Source organism: Esox lucius, chromosome 21, assembly GCF_011004845.1.
Source record: "Esox lucius isolate fEsoLuc1 chromosome 21, fEsoLuc1.pri, whole genome shotgun sequence".
NCBI classification, from domain to species: domain Eukaryota; kingdom Metazoa; phylum Chordata; class Actinopteri; order Esociformes; family Esocidae; genus Esox; species Esox lucius.
In genome coordinates, this window is record NC_047589.1 from 19652218 (window position 1) to 19679284 (window position 27067).

The following is a 27067-nucleotide window of genomic DNA, read 5'->3' on the forward strand; positions in this document are numbered from 1 at the left end:
GTGATTGTGACACCTTTATTTACTTGTGATTCAAGGCTCAGTTTCCCTCAGCTTGTACACAGGTGTAGTCTGTGGTGTACCTTGGTGATCTTCTATCATTTCACAGTCTCCTGTGTCCCCATTGATAACTACCTTATAAATGCAGCAGGACTCAATGGCCAGAGATGTGTGCGTTAGATAAATCCTATATGCCTACAGTGTGGTCCGGTGATGAGGTTCACAGTCAGAACCGAGACGCGATCGTCCAGTCAGTTCCATATGTCCTGTAGATAGCGTTTCTCCTCCCTGAGTCTAGCCAGTGCCTTCATGGCTTCTAGTTTGTCCAGCTGAAGCTCTGCTGCAATCATCTCCATCAGGGCGTCATTCACGTCTTTAGCCATGTTCTTCGCGTCACTGTCAGAGCAACGGGGACAAAAGCAAAGAGTTCAAATAATTAACTCAACAAAACAAACGGTTCCATTGTTCCCCTACTGACATCCTCATAAGCTGCGCTTACCCACAAACATATAGGTAACCATTTTCCCTGAGGAGGAGGTTGGTGATGTCTTTAGCATGGAGCAGCAGGTCGTGTTGGACGTATCTAGGTCCCGTCCGCGTCTCTGTCCCCTCCGGAGGGTCGCGTGAGAAACAAACCTTCAGATGGGTCAGGGTTCCGTTACCCACAAACCCCTGCAGCTCCTCTCTGTGTTTGTGTGTGAGAAAGAAAGTTATTTATACTTCAAAATTAGATACTCACTTCTAAAATAACATTTAAAAAAAACACTTCAAGCTCAATAAAGTCCCAACCCAGAAGTGTGTACAAGGCTACGCATAAAAACAAGCCGACCAATACATCTTATTTAACACTGGAGAAATGAAAAAAATATGGATTTCACAAACAAGGTCGAATCCCTCCTATAAGGATCTTTTTACAATCTGTCCAACTAGCCTTGGTGGTAGATAGAACATTCAGAGTGCGTGTGTGCCTCGCTTGCCAAGACTTGTGCCTAAACTTTTCTTTCTTTTTTTTTTTCTTTCAGGGCCTTGGGTAGGCAGAGGCAGGAAAGTCTATTGAGCTTTCTGGGCCAGTGAAGAACCTAACCCACGACACCATGGAGATGCCAACAGACAGACTAGACAATGTATGATGTGGGGCCCGGTGAAAGAAAGCAGGTTGAAGGTCTTCACCTGAAGAAGGGATGCAACGCTGCAGCTGGGAGACTTCCAAAAAAGTATTTTAATAAAATATGGAGGCCATGACAGGAATGAGAATAAACCACAGACTTAGACTTTTCTTTGCATCTGTCATATTGTGGCATCTGGAAGAGCACAGACAGCCCCATTGAGACCACCTCCATGTTTAAACATTTTATTTTATGTTTGATAAATGCATACAGCTTATCTTGCTGATTTACCACCAGCCGCAGACCGAGTTTGGAACTAAACATGATGCATCACCTCACGTCTGGACTATGGTATCTCACTGTTAGTGGAGGTTTCTGCATTTAAACCCACGCAACTTCTTTCAAAATGCCGTAGCCAGCCTGGAAATCAAGTTATCCCATTAAGATTAGTCAAGGTTTCCACTTCAGGTTAGGTAAGCGTTAAGGTTGGGGTTTGGAATAGGAACGAACACTAACCCTGGTCAAATGTCTGTTAGAAAATGTAAGCTCTGCCCTTAACAATGAGATAAGCAATTATATTTTTTGTCTTGGGTGGGGGAAAGTCTGCTTCAGAAACAAGAAAGGTGATGAAAAACAATAACCTGTCAATCCAGAAAATCACAATGTATGATTTTTAAATAATTAATTAGCATTTTATTGCATGACATACGTATTTGATCACCTACCAACGAGTAAGAATTCTGGCTCTCACAGACCTGTTAGTTTTTCTTTAAGAAGCCCTCCTGTTTTCCACTTATTACCTGTATTAACTGCACCTGTTTGAACTCGTTACCTGTATAAAAGACACACACACACGGTCCACCCACAATCAAACAGACTCCAACCTTTCCACACAGTCCAAGACCAGAAAACTGTGTAAGGACATCTGAGATACAATTGTAGACCTGCAGAGGGCTGGGATGGGCTACAGGACAATAGGCAAGCAACTTGGTGAGAAGGCAACAACTGTTGGTGCAATTATTAGAAAATGGAAGAAGTTCAAGATGACGGTCAATCTCCCTCGGTCTGGGGCTCCATGCAAGATCTCACCTCGTGGGGTATCAATGATCATGAGGAAGGTGAGGGATCAGCCCAGAACTACCAGACAGAACCTGGTCAATGACCTGAAGAGAGCTGGGACCACAGTCTCAAAAAAAAAACATTAGTAACACATTACGCCATCATGGATTAAAATACTGCAGTGCACGCAAGGTCCCCCTCCTCAAGCCAGCACATGTCCAGGCCCGTCTGAAGTTTGCCAATGACCATCTGGATGATCCAGAGGAGGAATGGGAGAAGGTCATGTGGTCTGATGAGACAAAATTAGAGCTTTTTGGTGTAAACTCCACTCGCCGTGTTTGGAGGAAGAAGAAGGATGAGTACAACCCCAAGAACACCATCCCAACTGTGAAGTATGGAGGTGGAAACATCATTCTTTGGGGATGGTTTTCTGCAAAGGGGACAGGACAACTGCACCGTATTGAGGGGAGGATGGATGGGGCCATGTATCTCGAGATCTTGGCCAACAACCTCCTTCCCTCAGTAAGAGCATTGAAGATGTGCCGTGGCTGGGTCTTCCAGCATGACAACGACCCGAAACACACAGCCAGGGCAACTAAGGAGTAAGAATCATCTTAAGGTCTTGGAGTGGCCTAGTCAGTCTCCAGACCTGAACCCAATAGAAAATGTTTGGAGGGAGCTGAAAGTCTGTATTGCCCAGCAACAGCCCCGAAACCTAAAGGACCTGGAGAAGGTCTGTATGGAGGAGTGGGCCAAAATCCCTGCTGCAGTGTGTGCAAACCTGGTCAAGAACTACAGAAAACGTATGATCTCTGTAATTGCAAACAAAATTTTCTGTACCAAATATTAAGTTCTGCTTTTCTGATGTATCAAATACTTTTGTCATGCAATAAAATGATAATGAATTACTTAAAAATCATACAATGTGATTTTCTGGATTTTAGTTTTAGATTCCGTCACTCACAGTCGAAGAGTACCTATGATAAAAATGACAGACTTGTACAAGTGGGAAAACCCACAAATCGGCAGTGTATCAAATACTTGTTCTCCCCACTCTACATAACTGTACATAGCAGCAGTTTTTTAAAAAAGTACTGTAAACTAGGTACTGTAACGTAAATCACATCAGTAATACACAATTTTATTTTTAAATGCAACTGTGAATTTAAATCAGTGCTTCAGAAAGGAACCAGTTACACTCAATATGAGCAAATTACTCTGAACTGTGTGTTGAGCTTTCTGGCATCCAAAGCGGAGCCATCACCCAAGTGGGTAACACACAAAATGGAAGAGAGGTCCAGCAGCTATAAGACTCGGCTGTTCTGCAGACCTCTACAAAACCACCAGCTGACTCCATCATCTAACATCTCCTCTGACCTCCACTCTCCACTCAAACCATGATGACTCACCTGACCTTTCAACTTCAGAGGATGCAACATTCTAAGACTTGACCTTTACTGGCTGACCAGTCATGAATGTTTTTTTTTTTTTGTTGCTATTGAAGCCTTTGGGATAGTATAAAAAAGTACTATAGAAGTTCAATAGTGAAGTGTCATTAATAATATTAGTAATAAAATAAAAAAATCCTTCAGGCAGACAAACCAATGCACCATCTGTTTGATTGAGTCTATTTCCGCACACTCTTCCCACTTCTCTCTATAAAATAACTTTTTTGGATATATTTTGGGTTAACTATAATAAGAAAAGTTTGCTCTTAGATCCAGGACATTGCTCCATTAGTCTCTGGGAAACAGGCCTTTAAATGCCCCCAACTGGTTTGAATATTGATGTGGATATTTTCTTCATCCAGTTTTTCTCTTGATATCCAATTTGTGATTAATGCCCTGTTTCATCACAGCAACTACCAGCGAGGTAACAGAATATCACGCTACACTGGTATCCTTACACAACCGAAGGAATGAACTGCCATGCCTTCTACCTTGATTCAAATCACAGCCACCACAAGGAGTCGCTAGAGCGAGATGAGTCAAAGTAACCATTTTGGATTATTAATAGTCCAAAACCTTGCTTAGCATATAGTTCGCCCAGGAACTTATGTGCACTGGTGTACATAAACAGTACAGTCTAACCTTTTTCTGTACAGTGAGTGTTTTGTCCGTGATGAGATTAATCAGATCCGTCTCTTAAAATGCATATTCACAAACCAAAAAATTTTGAGTATTAAAGACGTACACTTCTATAATATACATCAATATGAAATAAAATACTTTAGATCTCCCCATCATTTTATGCTAATACATGGAAGCCTAGCAGGCTGATGCTGTGAACGCACATCTGTTCCATAACACAAATATAATGAGGAAGGTACACACGGATGACACGAATGGAGTAAGTGCTTACATATCTCCCACACGTTCAGGCCTAATGTTCTCATTTTAATAGGCATTCAGCACCTGCTAAAATATATACTGTATATACTGTGAGTGTTAGAAAAAGCTTACGTTAGTATAAAAGAAAAGTGCTTATCAGGAGATTAGTTCATCCAGCAGTTACAAAGGCCATGTCTGCCATCCTCGCAATTCCAAGAAAAGGCAGATGTCGAACTTGCACTTAGGTTAGGTACTGCAAATGTACTCATCAGCTTGTATTCCTAGCAGTACAATAGCCCAATAGTACAATGCCCAGTATCACAACTTTTATTTTAAGGGTTAACATCCTGAAAGCAGGGGACCATCCAGGCCCCACTGTGCTGAGCTGCCGTCGGAGTCAAACCCTGGTGTGTCGGCAGAAGAAACAGCCCTGGTCTGGAGGTGGTGGCACTCTGGCCCTTATTAAGAACTCCACAACCCCATTTCCCTCCGCAGTGAAATCTCAAGCCGTGAAAAAAGGGTAAAGTGAATATGTAGGGAAGGAAAGAGGGAGGGCAAGAGAGAGGGAAAGAAAACAAGCGTAAACTGCCACCGGAGGGGGGTCTGCGCGTCTGGTTGAGCATAGCTGACTGGAGCTCAGATTGATGTTAAGTGTTGGGGTTGATTACGAGTGATCCCAGAGCCTGTGTTTATAGGGGACACTCTGGAAGGAACGTTATAATGTCACCCTCCGGATGTCAGGTCTCTGCCTCGGACCACAGAATGTATTTTGCACCAAAGTTACCTTTCAGACACCCAGTGATGGCCAGCATCGAGTTAGGTCAATACTAATTTTACAGCACCATGTTTCCATAATCGGCGACCGATTAACATAATGAGTTTGTTGCACTTTGAGAGAGGCGGTTTGAAATAGCACGCCGACGGGCCTTTTGGCGAATATAGTTTCATACTGTACATATCAATGAATCCAAAGGTGCCTTCCTACAGCGCAAGAAAAATCTTGTTTACGTCTTCCCAAAAATGCAGCATTTGGTTTTGATTGCTACAGCTGTTTCATGCTCGGTAGCACATGTTTAAATCGTCTCAGTTTTCACTGTGGGGCGTCCCTTTTGAATTTCCTCAGATAAAGACCCATGCTGTGACCAAACACCCATCATCCCTGGATACCTGGTAGCGAGGATGGATTTAACAAACAGATAAGATGGAGGGAAATATCCGAATACAGGAAGGTTTTCTTTGATTAAGTCTTCCGTGATTTCCAGGGAAAATTCATGAATTTCAGATCTGGTGAGGATACGGCTTTGATTGGTGCACTGGTCTTTAGAGGTTGTGTTGGACACTGCTAGGGGTTGTTTAAGGAGAGTTTTGGACGATATACAATCTGTTGTTTGGTTTGAGTCCACTGCAACTGCCTTGACAATACACTGCTGTAATGCAATTGCAGTGTTCCACTGGAAATAAAGACACTGGATACCAAAAAGGAATTTATCATGCGTTGGTAAAAATCTAAATAGCAAAGCAATGCTTTTTAAACAGCTAAAAGCTATACTCGTTTTAATATTCCAGGCATCCTTTTGTGTTTTTAAATGAGACTCTGGTTAATACGTTCCTGTATGTAGTAACTACAGTGGGGAGAACAAGTATTTGATACACTGCCGATTATGAAGGTTTTCCTACTTTCAAAGCATGTAGAAGTCTGTAATTTTTATCATAGGTACTCTTCAACTGTGAGTGACGGAATCTAAAACAAAAATCCAGAAAATCACATTGTATGATTTTTTTTATAATTAATTTGCATTTTATTGCATGACATAAGTATTTGATCACAAACTGTTGGCGCAATTATTAGAAAATGGAAGCTGTTCAAGATGAGGTTCAATTTCCTTCGGTCTGGGGCTCCATGCAAGATCTCACCTCGTGGGGCATTAATGATCATGAGGAAGGTGAGGGATCAGCCCAGAACTACACGGCAGGTCCTGGTCAATGACTTAAAGAGAGCTGGGACCACAGTCTCAAAGAAAACCATTAGTAACACACTACGCCAGAGGTGTCAAACCGGTTCCACGGAGGGCCGAGTGTCTGCAGGTTTTTGCTCTCTCCTTGTACTTGATTGGTTAATTAGGTCACTGATTGGTTAGTTTCTACCCTCACCTGGTTGTGTAGGTATGAACTAGGAACCAATTTATAGGAAAAACCAAAAACCTGCAGACACTCTGCCCTTTGTGGAACCGGTTTGACACCTGTGCACTACGCCATCATGGATTCAAATCCTGCAGCGCACGCAAGGTCCCCCTGCTCAAGCCAGCGCATGTCCAGGCCCGTCTGAAGTTTGCCAATGACCATTTGGATGATCCAGAGGAGGAATGGGAGAAGGTCATGTGGTCTGATGAGACAAAATTAGAGCTTTTTGGTGTAAACTCCACTCGCCGTGTTTGGAGGAAGAAGAAGGATGAGTACAACCCCAAGAACACCATCCCAACCGTGAAGCATGGAGGTGGAAACAACATTCTTTGGGGATGCTTTTCTGCAAAGGGGACAGGACGACTGCACCGTATTGAGGGGAGGATGGATGGGGCCATGTATTGCGAGATCTTGGCCAACAACCTCCTTCCCACAGTAAGAGCATTGAAGATGGGTCGTGGCTGGGTCTTCCAGCATGACAACGACCCGAAACACACAGCCAGGGCAACTAAGGAGTGGCTACGTAAGAATCATCAAGGTCCTGGAGTGGCCTAGCCAGTCTCCAGACCTGAACCCAATAGAAAATCTTTGGAGGGAGCTGAAAGTCCGTATTGCCCAGCGACAGCCCCGAAACCTGAAGGATCTGGAGGTCTGTATGAAGGAGTGGGCCAAAATCTCTGCTGCAGTGTGTGCAAACCTGGTCAAGAACTACAGGAAACGTAATTGCAAACAAAGGTTTCTGTACCAAATATGAAGTTCGGCTTTTTTGATGTATCAAATACTTATGTCATGCAATAAAATGCAAATTAATTACTTAAAAATCATACAAAGTGATTTTCTGGATTTTTGATTTTAGATTTCATCACCCACAGATGAAGAGTACCTATGATAAAAATGACAGACTTCTACATGCTTTGTAAGTGGGAAAACCTGCAAAATCAGCAGTGTATCAAATACCTGTTGCAGTAGCTGGATGTACTAATCAGCATTAAGCTAAAGAAGCATAATCCCCTTCAATTTATATTGTACAGTGGATTGCATAAGCATCCCCCACCACCAGATTTTGTTTTACATTTTGTATCAAATTTGTTGTTGATCTATACTAAATGTCAAATTTCAGTGAAAAACATTATAGAAAATTAACAAATCATGTAATAAGTGACACTGTGTGAAATAATATTGATTTACATTTCTCTTAAACCACCACCCGTTTTTCTTTACCGGTTCTGGGGCATGTTTTTATCAAGGATCTGTCTATACTTTGTCCCTTTAATCTTTCCCTTGATCCTGACTAGCCTCCCTGCTCCAGCCGCTGAAAAACATCACAGCAAATGGTTGTTGGAGTGCTACAGAGGTGGTTGTCCTTCTGGAATGTTCTCCCATCTCAAAACATCATCGGATTGTTGATCACCTCTCTGACCAGTTTTAGCTTTGTTATTATGGGGCACTGTGTGTAGATTGATGAAGACAAAATATAACCAATCTATTTTAGAATAAGGTTATAACGTAACAAAATGTGAAAATGTTAAATTAACATTGTTTGCAGGCTATAAACAATGCATTTGGAAAGTATTCAGTGTGCCTCTCTGACATCTGAACATTGGTTTTCTGTTTTGGAAATTCAAACTCTTGGCTATACAATACCCTAATGTTATATACCTTATATACATCAATGTTACAAACACTCAACATTAAATTCCATTAGAAGAAAAGCTAAAACAAACGAAAATGCAGCTAGTTACTGTCAATCTAGTTGTTTGTTTGATGTGACTGATCTAGCTAGCTAGCTAGAAACTGACAAAAATGTTAGCCAGCCTGCAGGAAAATCCGTCCATTTAACTATATATGGCAATGGCATTAACAACATGACCAGACAATACATTTTACAAAATGAATGACGTGTGAATGTATTGTTATTTGTAATTTCAATAACAATGAATTGTTAACAAGCTAGTAACAGTTTATAAAAGGAATAAGGCATGCAAAGTCCTGCTGTATCAAGAGCAGTTACAGGTGAATTGGTTGACTGGCAAACAAACCCATTTACTTGTGGCTGTATTCATTATAGAGCACTGCCTTGCATGCTTTAGTGCACAAACACATTAAGATGAAGAATTATTTACATAGTTAAAGCATGCTTAAAGGCAAATAGCTGTGGCCTATACACATTTTGACAATAAATGTTCCATGCCAAGCTCAAACAGGAAACATTCTCAAGTAAAGTGAAAAGTTAAGGTACACATTATATAAATGTATATCTCCTTGTGCTGTTTATCAAACTTTCATGAATGAGAAAAGCTTCTGTATCCTCCAAACCTAGCTATCAGCTTACAGTACCAACTCATGGGTACCTCCACTTCGCTCAGGCCCAACTGCGAGGAATTGATAAGTCATATCTGTTCCTATGGGGCAGCCAGAACATAGCTAATCTTGTTACATAAGTCATATCTTGTTTAAAATGTTCAGCATCTTCCCAAGGACCACTTTAATCTAACGGTCTTCTCAATCACACCACTGCTTTCAATGACAGAGGCAGTGACATGTTCCAGGATTCAATGACATCATGGAAAACTGCCTCCAGGTGCTTAGTTTGTTTGCATGACAACCTGCACTCTGACTGGCAGAAAGGTCCAAGGCCCAGAAAAATGGCATCCTCATATCATTTTGCAATTAATTTGATGCCTGGTCAAATATAGAATAATTGAGTAGGTAATAAAGTGCAATTTGCAAACATTATAGTCATAATTGTACTCACCTAAACAAGAAGTCTCTATCTCTATGGCGACAACCAAAGAAAAGCCAGGTTTCACCGAAAACCACTTCTGGGTTGTCTTCCCTCTCCTTCTCCCTGGAAAAAAAGATTAAAACGTAAATGCATACACACGCACACACGTGCACACGCACGCACACAAACACACACACGCACGAGGAAAGCCCAGAACCCAATCAAGAAAAACGGCAAGAGAGAAGAAAACGGATCAGTCCTGCTCACAGCAGAGGTGGTTAAACAGAGCAGTGACACTCCCCACAGCACCGACACAGTGGAGAGCCACAATTACCTCATGCATGATGGGAATGATGTAGTACAAAGGGGACCCAAATGACACGCTAGGAGAGAGATGGATTACACTTCACGTTACAGGGGGAAATGACAAGGAAAACAAGAACGCAGGCACTCCGGGTGTGTCTGTATCTCTCCCTCCACACCGCGGCCGGCTTCTACAAGACTGATTCCTCCTGTCGCCAGTGTGTCTTGGCAGGACTTCCAGAAGTCTTTTACGCTGACGCCCATCTGCAGCCATCTGCACCGCACGCCTGCTGGTCAATGTGACCGCCACGGACCTTTGGTATGAACATCTTTCTGGCCACCAAAAGGCAGAGCAACATCTAGGTATAGAGAGGGATCGCCCCGGACCACTATCAACCAATGACCCTTGACCAGGTCCAACTACCTACACCCAACCCTGCTTAGCTGGAAACACATGCACGCAGTCAAGCCTAGAAAACAAACATACGCTGCCACCTGTTCACGGGGTCTTCTACACGGCTTACGGCAAGACCCTAACTGGATTTCATGTGACATTTTAATCGGTGTCCTCCTCCACGCCACTGTTCCATAAAACCCAGCTCTAAAGAGCACTCGGTTACTAGTTGACATACGCACGGTCTCTCCCATCCTGACCGTGAAACTCTAGCACCGACTGTTACAATGGGATTTTGGGGGCTTTTCAGACTGCAGACCTTCTCGTCCAGTCGTTCAGTTTCAAGAAGGGCCTACTCGAGGCAAAGCCGCGTTTGTGCCCTATTCTCAACTGTTATGTAACAGTATTGAACCCTAGTCCGGGAATGTTGGCGTTGGCTTGCTTTATAAACTCCTTGGTCTTCATTCTGTGGTTGTTTGGATATGCTCTTTACCGTACTCTGGGACCTTCCAGGAACAGGTTCATTTAATCTGAGATCACGTAACACTGATTTCACCTAGATGGACTCATTTAACTGTGACTACCTTCTGAATAAAATTGGCTGATCCACTGCTAGTTTAAGTGTCATAGCAAAGGTGTTGAATCAGCCATGTTTAGGCTATGACAGTCAGTTAAAATTGTTATAAGTTTACATGAAATAGTATGGTATGAAGTGCCTCAAAATGGCATTGGGAAAAACAAAGTATTGTAATAATGCAGAGACAATAAATACACAAATGAAATATTATCATACTTGTGTTTGGCACATTAGTGTTGAGACTGTTAATATCATCAATTTATCATTTGTACTTGGTTTTGTTTACCCAGGACCTGCAAGTAAGGGTTTTGCAGTGTGATTTGCCTTGTCTATCCATCTGTACGACCAACAAAAGCATGCAATTTGACTTTGAATGTTTATAATGTAATGTAGAGACTTTTGGGACTGGACAAGGATTCTGATTTGGTCCAACTGTAAACCTTCCCAGCTCATGGTAAGTCCTTTAGGTGCACCAAGAGCCAACAAAGAACTGACATCACTCACCGTTGTACATCTGCAGTTCCTGAGCAAAAGTCAGTAAACTGATTTAAACTGGGCTCTTCACCACTCTTGGGTTGCCACCTCCCTGCAAGGATCAATATTAAAATGAAAAATCTGGCTTATATTTCTCCATTTCCACATACAACACTGCCCCCTCCTTCTCAATCCAAATCCCATCTCTGTATCAAAGCCATTTTGGGTCTAAAACTGATGATGACTGTGGTGTGGAATATGATTCAGCAAAAGCAAGGTCACAGCAAACCCACAAATTATTTTGATTTCTTGGCCCTTGATAACACTAAAACAGGTTTTGACACCCTGCTTTAATAGAGTTGAAAGTTTGAAGAACCTCATAAAATGTGCGCTAATTCCAGGAACTGCCAGTGGATTAATGTATCTGTACCTGTAATTTTTAAAGTGGGTGGTTGAATATCAAAGTAATTTACAATAACAAAAACTACCATCGTCATCAAATGAAGAATTCCAATGAATAATGTTGATCAGACCTCCTGTTGCTAACAGCATGTTTCACTGCATGTTTAAGTTTGTTACAACCCAGCCTGATTGTAAGGGAAGGTTATCCTGCTCCATTACTCATCCTTACGCTCAGACACGACTAATCAATCAGACAGCCGGAGGTCTCCTGGAAATCTACAGATCCCACCGAGCCAGTTATGACCTTTCTATCCATGCTTCACTTACGTGGTTACAAAGTGGCCCTAAGTACTTTTCAAAACATCGATTGACAAAGAAAGACAGAACGAGGCAGCAGGGGAGGGTAAGGGAGCAAGAGTTTATTTAAGCAGACCCATATAGTTTTGTTGCTAAGAAGAGGCTGACTGCCGATACATTACCCTGCTGTCAAAATGGCCGCTGTTACCTCCTATTAAAGCACCCACTGTTTGGAATGTAAAGCTGGGCATTGGACAAAAGCTTTCCTCATGACAGCTTCTTACAATCTGCCAGAACTATGCCCATGCACCAGGCAGGGGAAAGAGAAAAAAAAAAAGATAGAAGATAGGAAGATAGGAGAGTAAAGGAGAGAGGGCCTCAAAAGAGACAAGGGAGAGAAAATACAGGAGAGTAAAGGAGAGAGGAGACAGGTGAGCAGAAAGACCATTCCACACAGCTACTTCCTGCTCTACCCACCATGAAAAGCTTCACATATAGAAAAAGATTCTAACAAATATTACAATAAAGGCGAGAAAAGTAGTGTTTCTGCTATGCACTTGTAGTTTTCGCTACCTGTCTCCATTCAAAGCCAATCACCAGGGTTTCCTAAAAGTTGCAGAGTACCTGTATGCTACCGATCGGTGTTATTGTCAACATGAAGATGTTCACAATGCTATGAAGTACAATGTACCAGATATAACAAGGTGTGAAAGGAACTTGACAGCTATGTAGTCTGAGAAACCTTTCGCCTGTAAGAAGATTTTATACAGGGACCAACAAACTAGACTGCAATCATTTTGCAGTGCCATATCGAAAGACCCTATTACGATAACAATGTACAATGCATTACTACAGTCAAGTTGAGTGTCCTCTTGCATTTCCTTAGATGTATGTGTGTGTGTGTGTGTGTGTGTGTGTGTGTGTGTGTGTGTGTGTGTGTGTGTGTGTGTGTGTGTGTGTGTGTGTGTGTGTGGTAGGACTGTCAAATAAACACACACACACACACACACTTTGTCTGTCCCTCGTAGTCTGGACAATACTATCAAATTTAACTGGTCTCAACAAAAAGGAGTCAGTGAGGTGAAATGTGAGTGGGACCTTTCCCCTTCCCTATAAAAGTAGTAAGTGGTTGGTAGTAAGCACTTACAAATGAATTGGATCATCTCAGTATTTTGTTATGGGATGGTTTTAACGAATTGCTTCAGTGTCACATAAGATGGCATGGAATCTCCCATCATTCACAACTCTGTGTTTTAGGATAGAGTAGAGCACCTTCCTCTGTAGACAAATGAGACTTTCACCCACTTCACCATGATGCAACCCAGCAAGGGGATTGAGGTTCTACTTTATTCCCTTTGATAGCAAGGCTCCCTGCATCTCGCTGTGGTCCAGATAATGCTTCTCTGAGCTCTTATTCAGCTCCAATGAAACTTGGGCCATTATCAGACCTTATCAGACACTTTAACGCTGCGATAGATACATTTTGGCACAACATTAATCTTCTGTTTTCTAACCTTCCCCCGGTGACAGCTTCAGACCACACTATCAGGAATTACTTTTCTGCAGTCAGAGTTGGCACTCTTAATCCAAAACCAATTGTTCCTTCCCGCACGTCCCAGCTTGTAAATGTACTGTAGGGTGAGTTTTAATGCACGTTGATCCATTGACAATATAACTGCGCGCTTCATGTCTTCAGGCCTGTCTAACTTCCAGTCTCCCACACCTAATAACACACCACCTTTCAGCACAGGATCCCGTTTGAAGACATCACAGTCTCCTTTTACTGTGCATGATCCGTTTTCCAATACAAATATCTATGCAGCCAAACGGATATTGGTTATCCATTTTGAAAAGTGAAATCCTCCGTTTGAAAGCACAGTCAGGTCCCTCAACAGGCTGCTACTTCAGACAACCATCCAAACAGATATGGCAATGCCTAGAATTAAACATAGCAGCTACAAAGGGTCCTACTGTACTCATTATTCTTCAGCAGAAACAGCTTGGTAATGATTCGGTAACAGCACCAGCATCCTTTAATTCACTTGGGTGCTGTGTGACACTTCCAACAGGCAGAGTAAAGGAAAAAAAAGAACTACACTCACAAACATGTTCCTTTCACATTTTAATATCCACTCATTTGGCAGCAGTGATCATCCAACCGGTTTACATAACATCAATTGTCTGACCAGTTTAGACATTTCTAACAGGCCACCACAGAAGTTAAGATAATTCATTGACCCTTAGGTCAAAGAACACTTGGAAGAACAAACGACAAAAATCCAAATGAACATGGCTTGTATGTCTGCCATCAATGTGACTGGCTCCAAGGACAGTATTTGTGAGTTCTGGACCAGAAATCAGTAATAGTAAGTACCCTTCACTTATAAAGCAGCCAACAACGATGTCAGTGCTGAAAGGAAAAGTGTAAGCATTAGTTCAAGGAGTGGATGTAAGCAAGGACTAGTTATTTACCAGCCTCAAACAAATAATCCATTTAATCTTTTTGAGTAAGTGTTCCCATACATTCATGTGTTTGACCGAGGAAAGAAACCCAACCATCCACATACAGCATAACCTTCAAACACCTAGGTCCAAATAGATCATCTGATGTATTTAAGTCACCATGTCTGCTCCTTGTTGTCTAGAGTGTAAAAGCCTGAATAACAAGAGAGTAGAAGACACACCAATTGGCTCCAATGCACAGGAAAGCCTCTTATCTGAAGATGGGACATTGATCGTTTTTTTTTTTTTTCCTGGGTCTAAGTGTGTGTTGTGCCAAGAGACATTCATTACTTAGTCAATGGGTCACCTCAAGAGAATGTAAAAGCTCTGAAAGCACCGACCATCAGATCACCCCTGAGGTGACGTCATATGGAAAACCACGATCACCACCTTGACAGCTCGGTGTGGTAGCGGCAATATTAAGCATTCACCAGCCACACCAACAGACACGTAGCTGGTGCGTGGCGTGCCACTGTCACGGAAGCAGCGGTGTCCGTTCATCAGTCCAGTGGACTACAGGTGCAGAAAACTGACAACTCACCCCACTGAGAAACATAACACACTTTCTGGAAAACTCACCATTGTGCAGGCAGCCGCGCGCGCACGCACGCACGCACGCACCATTAACAACGCGGTGTGACCAGAAAACACTCACACAATTAACAACCAACCCGCATCCCCTCAGAATACTGAAACACAAACACACAAACAGCAATGAATACCAAACAACAGTGTCACCTTGGAAGATAAGACAACAAGAGCTGACTGGAAAACAGCTTTATTCATTTGGATTTGTCAAGTCAATGTCTGAATTACTTTTTTAGTTTTAGTATGGAAATAACTGCTTTTCTTGTAAAAACGCCTAGTGACTATGACTAGACTATTGTAGCTTGACAGTAATTATAACATGACAAGGCAAAAACGGAATAAGTTCGCTCCCCCCAGATGACCCACAACATTTGTCCAGTCAAATTACAGCAAGCAGCAAGTTATTATTTATGTCTTCCATCATTGTAAACGTCTGTTTTTTTACAGGGCAGACACAAACGCACAAAATGCACGCAGACACGCGCACACACAGGTCAATATGGCTTTTATAACTCCCCATTAATCACGGGCTATGATTTCAATTAAAGACAGACGGCCTACAGGCCTATTTACATTCAGATCAATATGTCTCCATGGGCCAGTGTGATCCATAACTGTTCATTACAGACCAAGTCATAAACAACTGACAGACACCAGCTCTGGGACGGCTTGACTTACAGCCAGAGGTGGGAAGTCACCTGTAGGCAGAGACCAAGGAAACCCTATTCAAACCCAACCAAACCTTATTCATTTGGGGCAGAGTGTAAAACAGGCCGCATATCACTGTTTAGAAAAAATATCTCATCCATGTCATTTCAGTGTCTTCTGAAGCAATGGCGTATTGCTTCAAACCACACTGATGGCGTAACCAGAAAGTGCTCGCCAGCACAACCACATAGTCTGACAACCATGATTACGCTTGCAGGCAACCCACCCACCAGAAGGAACTGCCCTACAACGACGAGAAAGGCATCCTTTGTCCAACACCAGCCACGGCAACACAGGGAGGTGTGGTGTCAATTTGAACAGTGATCGGCGTTAATCCACCGCCATGATTCACCTGCCCGTAATGACACAGCTGCACTGCGAGGGAGAGATTTTACCGCTGCACCATTTGGGAGCCCCAAAGTACCAGTGTTAATGCCAGATGTGATAACAGCCCTGTCTGCCAGATAATATTAAAACCACAATTATACCACCATCTGAAACCTATTGGACAGAGAGCATTGCAAATCCTCAATGGGATCTCTAGTGATGGAATGGACATCACTTAGTATTCGCCGATGATGTACTTTAACAATAAACACTTGACTACATAACACACCCGCTGAGACTACCTTTAGCATCATGGTTGTTATAGCAACTAGATGACCATGTACTTCCTGTATGTTCTTAACCAGCGGCTACAGAGTTAGCCATTAAAAGGAGTTAGTCATCTAAACTCACACTAGCATTCAAATGTTTGGGGATAGTTAGACATTTCCCTGTTATAAATGAAAACATACATGAAATGAGTTTGAATAGGAAATATAGTCATTGACTATAGGTTAGACATTTTTAATTAAAAGGATAATTGTTGTCCTTCAAACTTTGCTTTCGCCAAAGAATCCACCATTTGCAACTACAGCCTTGCATACCTGTGGTATTCTAGTTGTCAATTTGCTGAGGTAATCTGAAAAGATTTCACCCCATGCTTCCTGAAGCACCTCCCACAAGTTGGATTGGCTTGATGGGCGCTTACGTGCCATACGTTAAAGCTGCTCCCACAACAGCTCAATAGGGTTGAGATCTGATGACTGTGCTGGCTCTCCACTATAGACAGACCACCAAAAGTGACCCCAAACTTTTGAACGGTACTGTATACAATATTTACCCCTCATTACTTCCACAATAGGCATCCTTTAGAACAGTAGCCGGGTTACTATGAAACTTCAATTGTTGTAGGCTGTACATACCTTTGCTGTAGGAAACCAATGAAGGGCGCGACCCCAGTGCCTGGTCCAATCATAATTAGGGGTTTGGAGAGGTCAGAGGGCAAGCGGAAGGAGCAGTTCTGACGCAGACTTACATGGACCTGGGGTCAAAGATCAAGATGTGTTCATATATTTGTGTGTGTGTGTGTGTGTGTGTGTGTGGACACATGAAAAACACAGGGTTGAATGCATACCTTAGGGACACTGGACGAGGTGCTGGAGGACTGAACCTTCCCAGGGTGCAGCAGGATGGGATCGACAAGGTCAGAGAGCCAACCTGTACACAGGCCCCGCCTCCCACCAGGTCTCTCAATGCACGCTGGGAACTCAATGATGTTGAACACAAAGTGCAGCTGGCCTGGATGCCTCATTCTGGAGCTGGAGGAGAAAGGGAGGGAGACAGAGAATCAAAGTCACTACAAGGGGAAGTGATGAGAAAACATTTGGAAGACACAGATCTGGTTTTAACTAGGAGTATATTTAGTAGGGGATAAATAAACACACAGTACACTGTGGCTGACTGCATACCGCACTAAGGAAATATAAGAGTCTTATTAGTGCTCCACTAATTAGGCTATGGAAATAAGTGTGAAAGTTAATGCAGTACATCATTAGATAGATGAAACTGCCTGGGATTCGATATTCTACACTACACAGTATAAACAGGAGTTAACAACTATGTGGTTCTAATCCACAAACACAGCAACCAGACACGCTTTCATCTCCCCTTTCCCTGCCTGTCACCCTGATTCCTTTTGGGTGGGTGGGTTTCTCTAGCTCTTATCTTGTGGGCCTCTGGGGACCTCTATTGACCACAGTATCCATAATGCAGCAGACTAATGTCCCAGCTGTAACGAATCAACAACAGCCTCTCATATACACACCTAATGAGGATAATAGACCAGTGTGGACGTGTGTTTAGATGGTGTTGGTTGCACTTGAGTTGGATATGTTACTAATGGACAGTAACGTAGACATACACATCAACCTAAATCCCTGCGGCATTCACCCATATTAGGTTTGAGTTGAAAATAATAATGACAAAAATTTTAAAAAGCAAATGAAAGCCCAGGCCCAAAAATGAAGGAAAAGCAATAAACATTGTAAAGGACACTACTAGACCAGCTTACCTTGCCGCGGAGTACGGTCTGGGCTGCAGTTTGGGCAAATGTTCTAAAAAAATAAAGAAAACAGGTCAGAGTATATTCCAGTGAGATACCTCCAGCCCACTGTCACTAACTCTCTCAACGGACGGGATGGGTTGGGAAGCTACTTCGGCCATTTGACCCAACCACCAGGTCGTTTACTCTGCAGACACAGGTCCATCTGAGGGCTTACTTCTGTATTCATGAAATCATAAAACTGTAAAGTTCTACAATCCCCTGAGTGCAGATGTAGTGCCTGTAGGATGGAGATAGTTAATGTCCCCTCTATGTCAATGTCAGCCGGGAAGGTGCCCTCTTTTGGTGTAATGTGGTTCATGGGCATAAAGCATCCTCAAGAGGAATATGGTGTGGCGAAGGTTACTATTAATGTCCCAGGTCAATTCTCAAAATATGATTTTGGGGACAATACGAGATATAAGAGCAGGGCACAATCAACTGAAATCTAATCTTATCTGCTATTATACCATCAACCCTAATTTGTTCCTTATACAGCTCCGGAAACAATTAAGAGACCACTGCACCTTTTTCTTTCCTTTCCAAAAAAGTTGAAAAGGAAAGTTTTAAGGGAGGAACAGAAGCGTTCAATTTGCAGGGGTCTCTTAATTTTAACTCTTCTCTCAAAACCATCCTTTTCAACTTTTTTTTGGAAAGGAAAGAAAACCCTGTGGACTCTTAAAAATGCATCAGTTTGCATTTTTTGTGAATTCACAAGAGCTGTGGATGTCTAGTCCAAATTCTAGGCTTTGTGTTAGCATTTGGAGTCGGTTGCTTGTGGCTACACCAGAGACATATAGAAAGACAGAAAGCACTGGTGAACACCGCAATGACAGGTGGCCTTGCAGACAATCATTACCCACGACCTCCACAAATAGTATAAAAAGTATTCAGAAATGCCAATAATTCTTACAGAATTACCGCTGTAGCAGCCCTTGTTCCAAACAGAAAACCTTATCCAATAGCATCAGGTTCTCTCTCCATTTTAGTGCCCTCATTCTAAAGTGTGTCGCCACTAGCTGAAGTCTAATTCAGCCGTCTTAGGTTAGAGATTCACTCTAGCTAAAGTCTAATTCAGCCGTCTTAGGTTAGAGATTCACTCTAGCTAAAGTCTTACTCAGCCGTCTTAGGCTAGAGATTCCCTCTAGCCTAAGAAAACTGATATAGAAAAGGAGAGTGAGGAAGTATGAGGGAGAGCCTGCAGAACGCACGTCAGGGACAGTCAGACAGAAGCAGAGGACCAAAACATCTGTATTAACTGAGACCCTCTGGGGGGGGGACAGTACCTTGCACCCCCAGGCACTGCTGTAATTCTCTGTCCCTGCCATCCTCATCTCCTCGGTGGCAGGTTTAACATGCCCATTAACAGGCTCATTCCCTGTCTGTCAGTTTACTGCCCAGCCATGACTCATAGTTCTGACAGTTGACTTATTACCAAACACCATGACAACATGTCAGAACTGGGGACAATCCAATTATTACTTGATATCATTGGCAGGTTTATACAAGTAATATATTCTTGTAATCTTTTAAAAAAGTGATGCTGAGAATTCTCCAACTGTGAGTGACAGATTAGATGCCTAAAAAGAGAAAAATAAATATTTTGGGGGGGGGTGGGGGGGGGGGTGTCACATCATGTGAAGTGCTGTTGGTTTTATCCAGCACATTTAAATCAAATGAATAACTGGCTGATAATACAAATCAGGTTAGCTACACATTTGTTTATGTACAAAAACCTACATAAACCTAGCCCAGAAAACAGGGTTGGAGGTCCCTGCCCAATATCCAATCACACACCTCTAAAGTACCACAGTATCTAAAGCCAGGACATTAAACGAACCCCTTCTAAGCACAAAGCTTTACTGAACCTTAAACAAGTAAAGGTAATGGGGCGAGCCTAGTAAATTAGTTTTACCAGAAAGACAGTGAAACCTGCGGTGATAATTCACCCCGCCATGGCCTGCCCGAACCTTCAAAACTCTGGAGCTTTGTCCCTTTAAATGTAGTAGGACAGTCAATGACATGCCCATAGCAACAGCTGGTGGCCCCAAAACGCTTCCACCAGCACATTCTTCACCAGGGTATTAATGTCCCCATTTACAAACAGACACATTTCTGCTTCGTTTGGTTTCACTAATGGAAAGGTGCTGCAGTTAGCAAAAGTGACCAAAATAACTTGACATTGGATATTAGGCTGTGACACTGGTCTTTTGGAGGAGGAAATGTCTACCTACAAGAGCAAATGAGACAGTTGTGTACATATCCCATTTGAAATTGAACATTTCCACTCAAGCATTTGTCATGAGTATACGGTTACTAAAATTACTTTTGTGTATTGATCTTGTACAAATACCCCATAGGCTACAACCAAATCTACACAAGTCATCATCAAAGCAAATGTTATGCCATGAGTCTAAAATGAGGACATTCTGCAGCAAAATGCCTAACCCAAACACTGACATAGAATCCACTAGTTGGTCACAAGGAGTATATAACAATGATCTTTTTAGATTTTGATGCAGGAACATTGTTTGGGTCATTTGGGAATAAGTTGGGTAAGACAGAAAAATTAGCTATATCAGAGAAACTGATCTACATTAATTTACATTGAATTTCTCTTTACTGAAGCTATACTGCCCTCTGCTGGTTATAAAATGAATAAAAGTACATATGTTTATTGGTGACAGTTACAGGCTAACCATATGACAAGCGCAAGAACAGCCTTGCCCCAGAGAAACCCATTACTGTCAAAACAATGTGTAGCTGCTCTTTTCTAAACTTCCACGCACAGCAAGGTGGACACAGTGCCCAAAAATAAAGTTGAGTTGCACTAACATGAACTTTGACATGCACATTTTGACCCCCAAAAGCATAACCTTACAGTATGAGGTCAAGTGAATCCATGAACAAAACAGGTGTTTGTATCAGAGTCCCCACAACGATACAACACTCCACTGAATGCATGTTGGGACCTTAATAAGAAGGCACATGTATGGTAAGAAATGAGCAAAATGCAATAAAAGTACAGCAGAAATCCAATTTGAAGTTATCCATTGTTTGGCATATTAGAAACAAGAGAATTTCTGTCCCTCTAAGAGCTAAACAATGCACTTTGAATCCAATATTGTGATTGACAAGAGAGGATGGGTGTTCTGACCTATCAGGAGGCTGAGAGGGGGTTGGCAGGAGGGGAAAGCCCTGAGCAGGTCCAATATGCCAAGTCTGGGGTCTCTGACATAGAGGTTGTAGTCGGCTGAGCCCTGTTTGCTACAAAGCTCCTGTAGTCTCCTTTTCTCACCGCTTTCTTCTGTACACTCAACCAGAGACCGAATGAATGCCTAAAAAAATAAATAAAGCAGTAACGTTCAGTTAGGACATCCAGTAATGTTCAGTTAGGACATCCAGTAACGTTCAGTTAGGACATCCAGTAACCTGTAACAGGCTGGTTCTGGACACGGTAGTTCAGGTATAGGAAGTGAAAGTAACATGAACCTTTTTAAGGACACTCCTGATCTCCAGACACCAGGTGAGCAGGTACTGCAGTGTGCTGTTCTCTGGGATATAGGAGGGGATCTGAGCAGCTGGGTCAGAAACAAAACACTGGGTCACACTTTACACTGACTAAAGGTTGTATGCGTCTGTGAGGTTACAGGCAGTTTAAATAGTGTTTAAACATCAAGACTTAATCAAAATGTCATTAAGTTACAGTAAATAGAGACTACAGATTAAACTGTCTTGTGGAGGAGTTAGAACCGCATACCTTTCTTCTTGGTATCTTTTTGCAGAGAGAGCTGAATACAATGGCTCTTCCGGTCCATTAGGCCCAGTCTCAGGAGCAGCTCACCCACCTCGGAGACTCTATTTGGGCAGAGCACATCAAGCGAGTCCCCAGGCTGGTAGTCCATAGGATGGGCCTTTGTACACAAAGGAGGTGGTTTATTTATTTTCTCCTAGCAACAACTTTGCTGATACCCACCACATTGGTAGTTTATGTGGTCAGCCTCACTATTTTAAGATTGATGCATTAACTGTAAATTGCTCTCACTAATTACTATTATTGTTTTTTTAAGTTTCACTTACACTTTATTTCTACCGGTCTATTTCGGTCTCTTCATCAAACGACGTATTGAGAGAGGGACTGCCACTCACCGAGATGTCAAGCTCTACCAGAAGGGCTGTTTTAACGGAGTCATCACTAGTCAGCTTGGCTGACCTGGAGACGGGAACTTCCTGAAAGCCCTCCTTCATGACTGGAACACCCGTCTGCGGACGTGCAGGAGACCGAAGGAGAACGCGGTAACGTGATAATTATTATGAGCAAGGCAACTTCGAATTCAAAGATCAAAACAATTTTTAAAAAGATAGCGCCGACAGAAGCCTGTATCACCGCAACACAACCCACCTCTTCTCGTGTGGTGGCTTCCTGCAGCACAACATCCAGATACGGCGGAGGGAGATTAGGGACGTTGAGGGCGGACTCGGAGAGCGGGGGGAAGGAGAGCGTCAACGAGGCCTCCGCAACCGCAGCGGGTACACCACTCGGTGTCCCTAACACTGACTTGTGATCAGCGATGACACAGCTTCGATTAGGAGATGTCTGAGTGGTGTCTGTCACTGACACTGGTCTGAGATCAGGGACTGTGCTCCCAGTCTCAGAGGCTTTAACAGCTGGGGTGGTTGATTCTGTCTTAGCCCTCCCTATCTCTTCTTGTTTTCCTAGGCATTCGGTGCTCGCCGGTTCTGGTTCAAGACTCAGGAGGTGGAGACTGACGTCTGTCGCTAATGACTCGAAGGTTTCCTCTGACGATACTCTTGTGTCTGTGACATCCCTTTTAGGCTGAGGGGCAGACATTTTGGATAACGCTCTTCTGATTGCCTCCCACAGTCCTTCAAGCCAAGGGTCTAACACCAACTCAAGCCTGGGGAGACAGATGGTTTGGATTAAGGCTTTCGGGTTTCTCCTTTTCAAAATGATATCAACAAAATGCAAAAACAGCATTATATAAAGAAACGACAATTATTTAAAATACACTAATCACAAAGAAATACTCCTAAACAAAAATTAATCAATATATAAATATTTAAAGACATATGAAACGGCAGTACAAAATTACACAACAATATAACTGGAGATTTATAAATGAAGTGTCAGCTGACACACTTTAAAAGTTCTCTGGGCCATTCTTGTTAGCTAAACTTTAGGGTGGCTGGCCCACTGTGAAATATGCATCAACCAATAGGTCAGTAAAGCTGTTGCACATGATTCAAAGATACTTTTTAACATGTCCATTTTAACACTGCACTAAAAGAAACAACTGAAATGTATCACTTCTGTGGACAAATCCTTTATAAACCAATAACAAATGGTGTTGTTTCCTACTCTGACTTAATAAAACCCTTTCTTTGCAAAGCATCCTGGTGAGAAGCAAGCACTCACTCTGTGGGGATGGCAAAGCACTTTGAGAGTACTCAAAATACAGAAAAACAGCACCCACTACTGGCTATTAAGGTTGGATCTGGTGGATTTGATGGATTGGCTAATCGAGCAGCTCCAATGTAGCATTTTATCACCTGAAAGAATATCTGCAACATATTGGTGATGCTTCTTTTTTAAAAACAGATCAGCCGCCATGACTTTAAACCTTTGTTAACTTTGCCACTACAGGCCCCAAGAGTTTCTCAAATAATGGTATCAACAAATAACACAATTATTTTCCCTCAGCCATGATGGAAATGAAACAAATTGGCATTACCCTACACCGTCATCTGCATATCCTGTGGCATAGAAATGTTTAGCACCCAGTTCCTGTAGACGGCCGTCAATAGTCTTTCCACAGTTACAAAAGTTAGCATAGTTTGTATCACCCAGAGCTGGGGGAGAGAGAAAAATATTTATTTTTTTAAACATCGCAATCTATTACTCTGGTATCCATAAAGATCCACCAAATCAGTGAAATATGTAGCAATATATTTTGTCACTACGCATACACACTCCTTCCATACCTAGAAGAGCATAGCAGAGGTGGGCATAGTGGTCGCTGGACAGGGTCTTCTTCTTGATTCTCTTAACAAACTTCAGAGCATTGTCTGGTGGGTCCCCGTCCCCAGTAGTCGACACAACAATTACCACAGGAGCACGCTCCTTCTCCAAGTTAAACTGATACACCATACATACAATATAGGATCCGTATTTAAAAGGTTATTAAGGAGTCTAATTCTTTTAAACATATAGTAAATAGTTACTTTAGTTTAGTAATGAAGCATGTTTACAGAAAAGTCCCAGTTGGATGAGACTACTTTGAGATTTCTGAACTTCACCTTATCTCCTTCGCTCACGCAGCAGATTTCAGCAATCAGTCCCTTCTCTTCTGCCTCGTCAGCTATTCCTTCAGCAATTGACTGTGCCTGGCCTTTCTGAGAGCCATACAGAACCAGGATCCGGGGCTTCACCTCACAAGGCATTTTGCTGGACAAGTGGAATAACCAGAAATCAGGTAGTTCGAAACGCTCTGATACTCCAGAAAAAGGGCTTGACCAGCGATGTACAGTATCAACAATAAGACTTATACATGCTGACAGTGTCTCGCATCTGTGTGTCATTGCTGTCACCATAGTCAACAAAACCACATGAAGAAATTGACATGTTGGACTGAAAGCTGGTTAAGATCATCCAAACTCACTGATCATTCCATATAACATAACGAAGAAAACACAAGTATGCTTTGAAAACCGAAATAATAATCCTGAGCTAAAGAGCCACAAATAATGCTATATACTTTACCTACACAATCCAAAAGTTGAAAAGCTTTTTGAAGATCCTCGTTGACTTCCTTTCGTAACATTGTATAACACGTTCAGCTCAAAACATAATTACCGGAACTTACATCAGCCTAGACGCTCACTCAGATCAAGCGTTTCTTCTTTCTTCTTCTTCTGTGGGGTTTAAAGGCGGTTGGCATCCAACGCTATTGGTGCATTACCGCCACCTACTGTAAAGGAGTGTGGCCCAGATTCAGAGAGGACCTAATTTCTCCCTGCCAACCCAGTTTCTCTAAGGAACACAAACAGACACCTAACCACTGCATCCAAACAGCCCCTCCCCAACATAGATTCTAGACTCAACACGTGCACCCCCTCTGCCCTCAGACCCTGTTGCAACATCTCCCTCTCATAGTGTCTGCACTGCCTCAGGAAGTGATCCACCGTCTCCACTTCCCCACAGTAGTCACACAACCCAGTCGGACTTCTCTATCATGTGTAGCGTCTCGTGCAAACTCACAACTGCCCTCTTTCCATCCCCAATCTCACCCTGTATCTGGAACAAGCGCCTTCCTTTGGTGTCCGCATTCCACTGGTCCTGCCACACCTCCCTCACCTCATTCCACACAACCACCTTAGCTTCTGCCCTGCTCAAGGACAGCTCCACGTCCACCACCCCCCTCACCAGGGCCTGTTTCAACCCCCATGATTCCGAGTTTAATCAGCAGACCCTCCTTCCACAACATGTCATACGCTTTCTCCACGTCCAAAAAGACAGCCACCACTGCCTCCCCATTTACCTGTGCCTTCTTGACCTCCGCCTCTAAATATAGAACAGGGTCCATAGTACCGCTTCCCTTCCTAAATCCACTCTGATACGGAGCTCTCCATGAAATACACCAATCTCCCCACAATCAACCATTCCATAACTTTACAGAGATGTGATGTCAGTGCTATCGGCCTATAGTTAGACGGTCTTGTCGGATCCTTCCCAGGCTTCCTAATAGGCACCACCACCGACTCCTTCCATGCCACCGGTAGCTTCCCCTCTACCCACACTCTGTTAAACAGGCCCAACACCCCATCACTGAGATGGGCCAACATTACATAACACACCTGATCCTTCCCAGGAAAGATTATCCGCACTTTATACAAAGCCCTCTTCACCTCAGCCACAGTGAACAGCACATTAATATCCCCCACTACGTCCACCCTCCTGTCCAGTGCCCCAGGATACTCGCCACATTGTTCCATCCCTTCCCCGTTGCTCATCCCCAGATAAGTTAAACAAGATATGGACCCATACAAACACTTTAGCCAACATTTCTGCCTTTTCTACATCCGAAACTGCAACCTCATCCCCATCAACCAGCACTGGATAATCCCATTCCCTCCTCACCCCACTCATCCTCTTGATCATACCCCATATCTCCCACACCGGTGTTTCCCATCCAATAGAATCACAAAACCTCCTCCAACAAGCCCTCTTGGCCTGCCGAATAGTTCTCCTCAGCAGGGCCTGACTCTGTTTATACCTAATCATACTCTGGAAAGTGTGTCCTTTTTACCACCCAGATCAAGCGCTGTGCACTTGGTGTCAAAATATTTGTCAGACACATACATACATTATTGGAAAACTATTCAGCTTGGTCAATCCTTCTGTAGTGCTATTATTAAACCACACATATTTGATAAGCCTGACAAATAAAACAAATTCCAGTCGTTATTACGGACATTGGAATGGACCCATCCAAGAGGCAAGAGACAAACGGTCACATATTTGTGTCCAATAAAAGTCTTAAAATTAAAACGTAGTATCAAATAAACTGTACAGATTGCATTTTCCTCAACTACAAACACCCAAATTAAACAGTTATATGTGTTTCTGCATTTGGCTATTAGTGTTATATCCACAACAAGAAGCATAATTATATCGCGAGACTTGAAGAAACCATTTTGCCATGATATGACCATGATAGGACTTTTAGGTTTATTTCGAAAATAAACTAAATTCAGAATTGTTTTGCCCACATATAATTCATACTGATACCTGTATAAATGTGACCAGTGAAAAAAAAATATGTATAGGCTCAAAATATTTCTTGATAATCGAAGCATTGAATAATTTATAAACCTCCCCTCTCCATTCTTGGTCTCGCCCCCCTTCTCCCGAGATCCTTCCAGAAGTCGCCGGCAGACCTCTGCCTAGCATCTCTCCATATTACATCGATTAAAGTCTG

The 27067-nt window shown here is 42.7% G+C and overlaps 1 protein-coding gene across 2 annotated transcripts; it reads right to left on the reverse strand.

Annotated features, from left to right (window-relative positions):
- mtrr (5-methyltetrahydrofolate-homocysteine methyltransferase reductase) lies at positions 1–24978 on the reverse strand. Of its 2 annotated transcripts, none has more exons than XM_010885670.5 (15): positions 24850–24978; positions 24387–24534; positions 24072–24225; positions 23822–23939; positions 22471–22987; positions 22218–22331; positions 21829–21982; positions 21561–21649; positions 21226–21406; positions 18039–18081; positions 17103–17286; positions 16891–17009; positions 9429–9521; positions 497–682; positions 1–393 (listed from the first exon to the last, which is right to left on the reverse strand). In XM_010885670.5, the coding sequence occupies exons 2-15, from the start codon at positions 24528–24530 to the stop codon at positions 249–251; spliced, it is 2241 nt and encodes a 746-aa protein (XP_010883972.2). In that variant the 5' UTR covers positions 24531–24534; positions 24850–24978; the 3' UTR covers positions 1–248. The 2 variants fall into 2 exon arrangements, with proteins under 2 accessions (XP_010883972.2, XP_010883973.2); XM_010885671.4 differs by having other exon boundaries at positions 24854–24971.
- Between the last annotated feature and the right edge of the window lie 2089 nt (positions 24979–27067).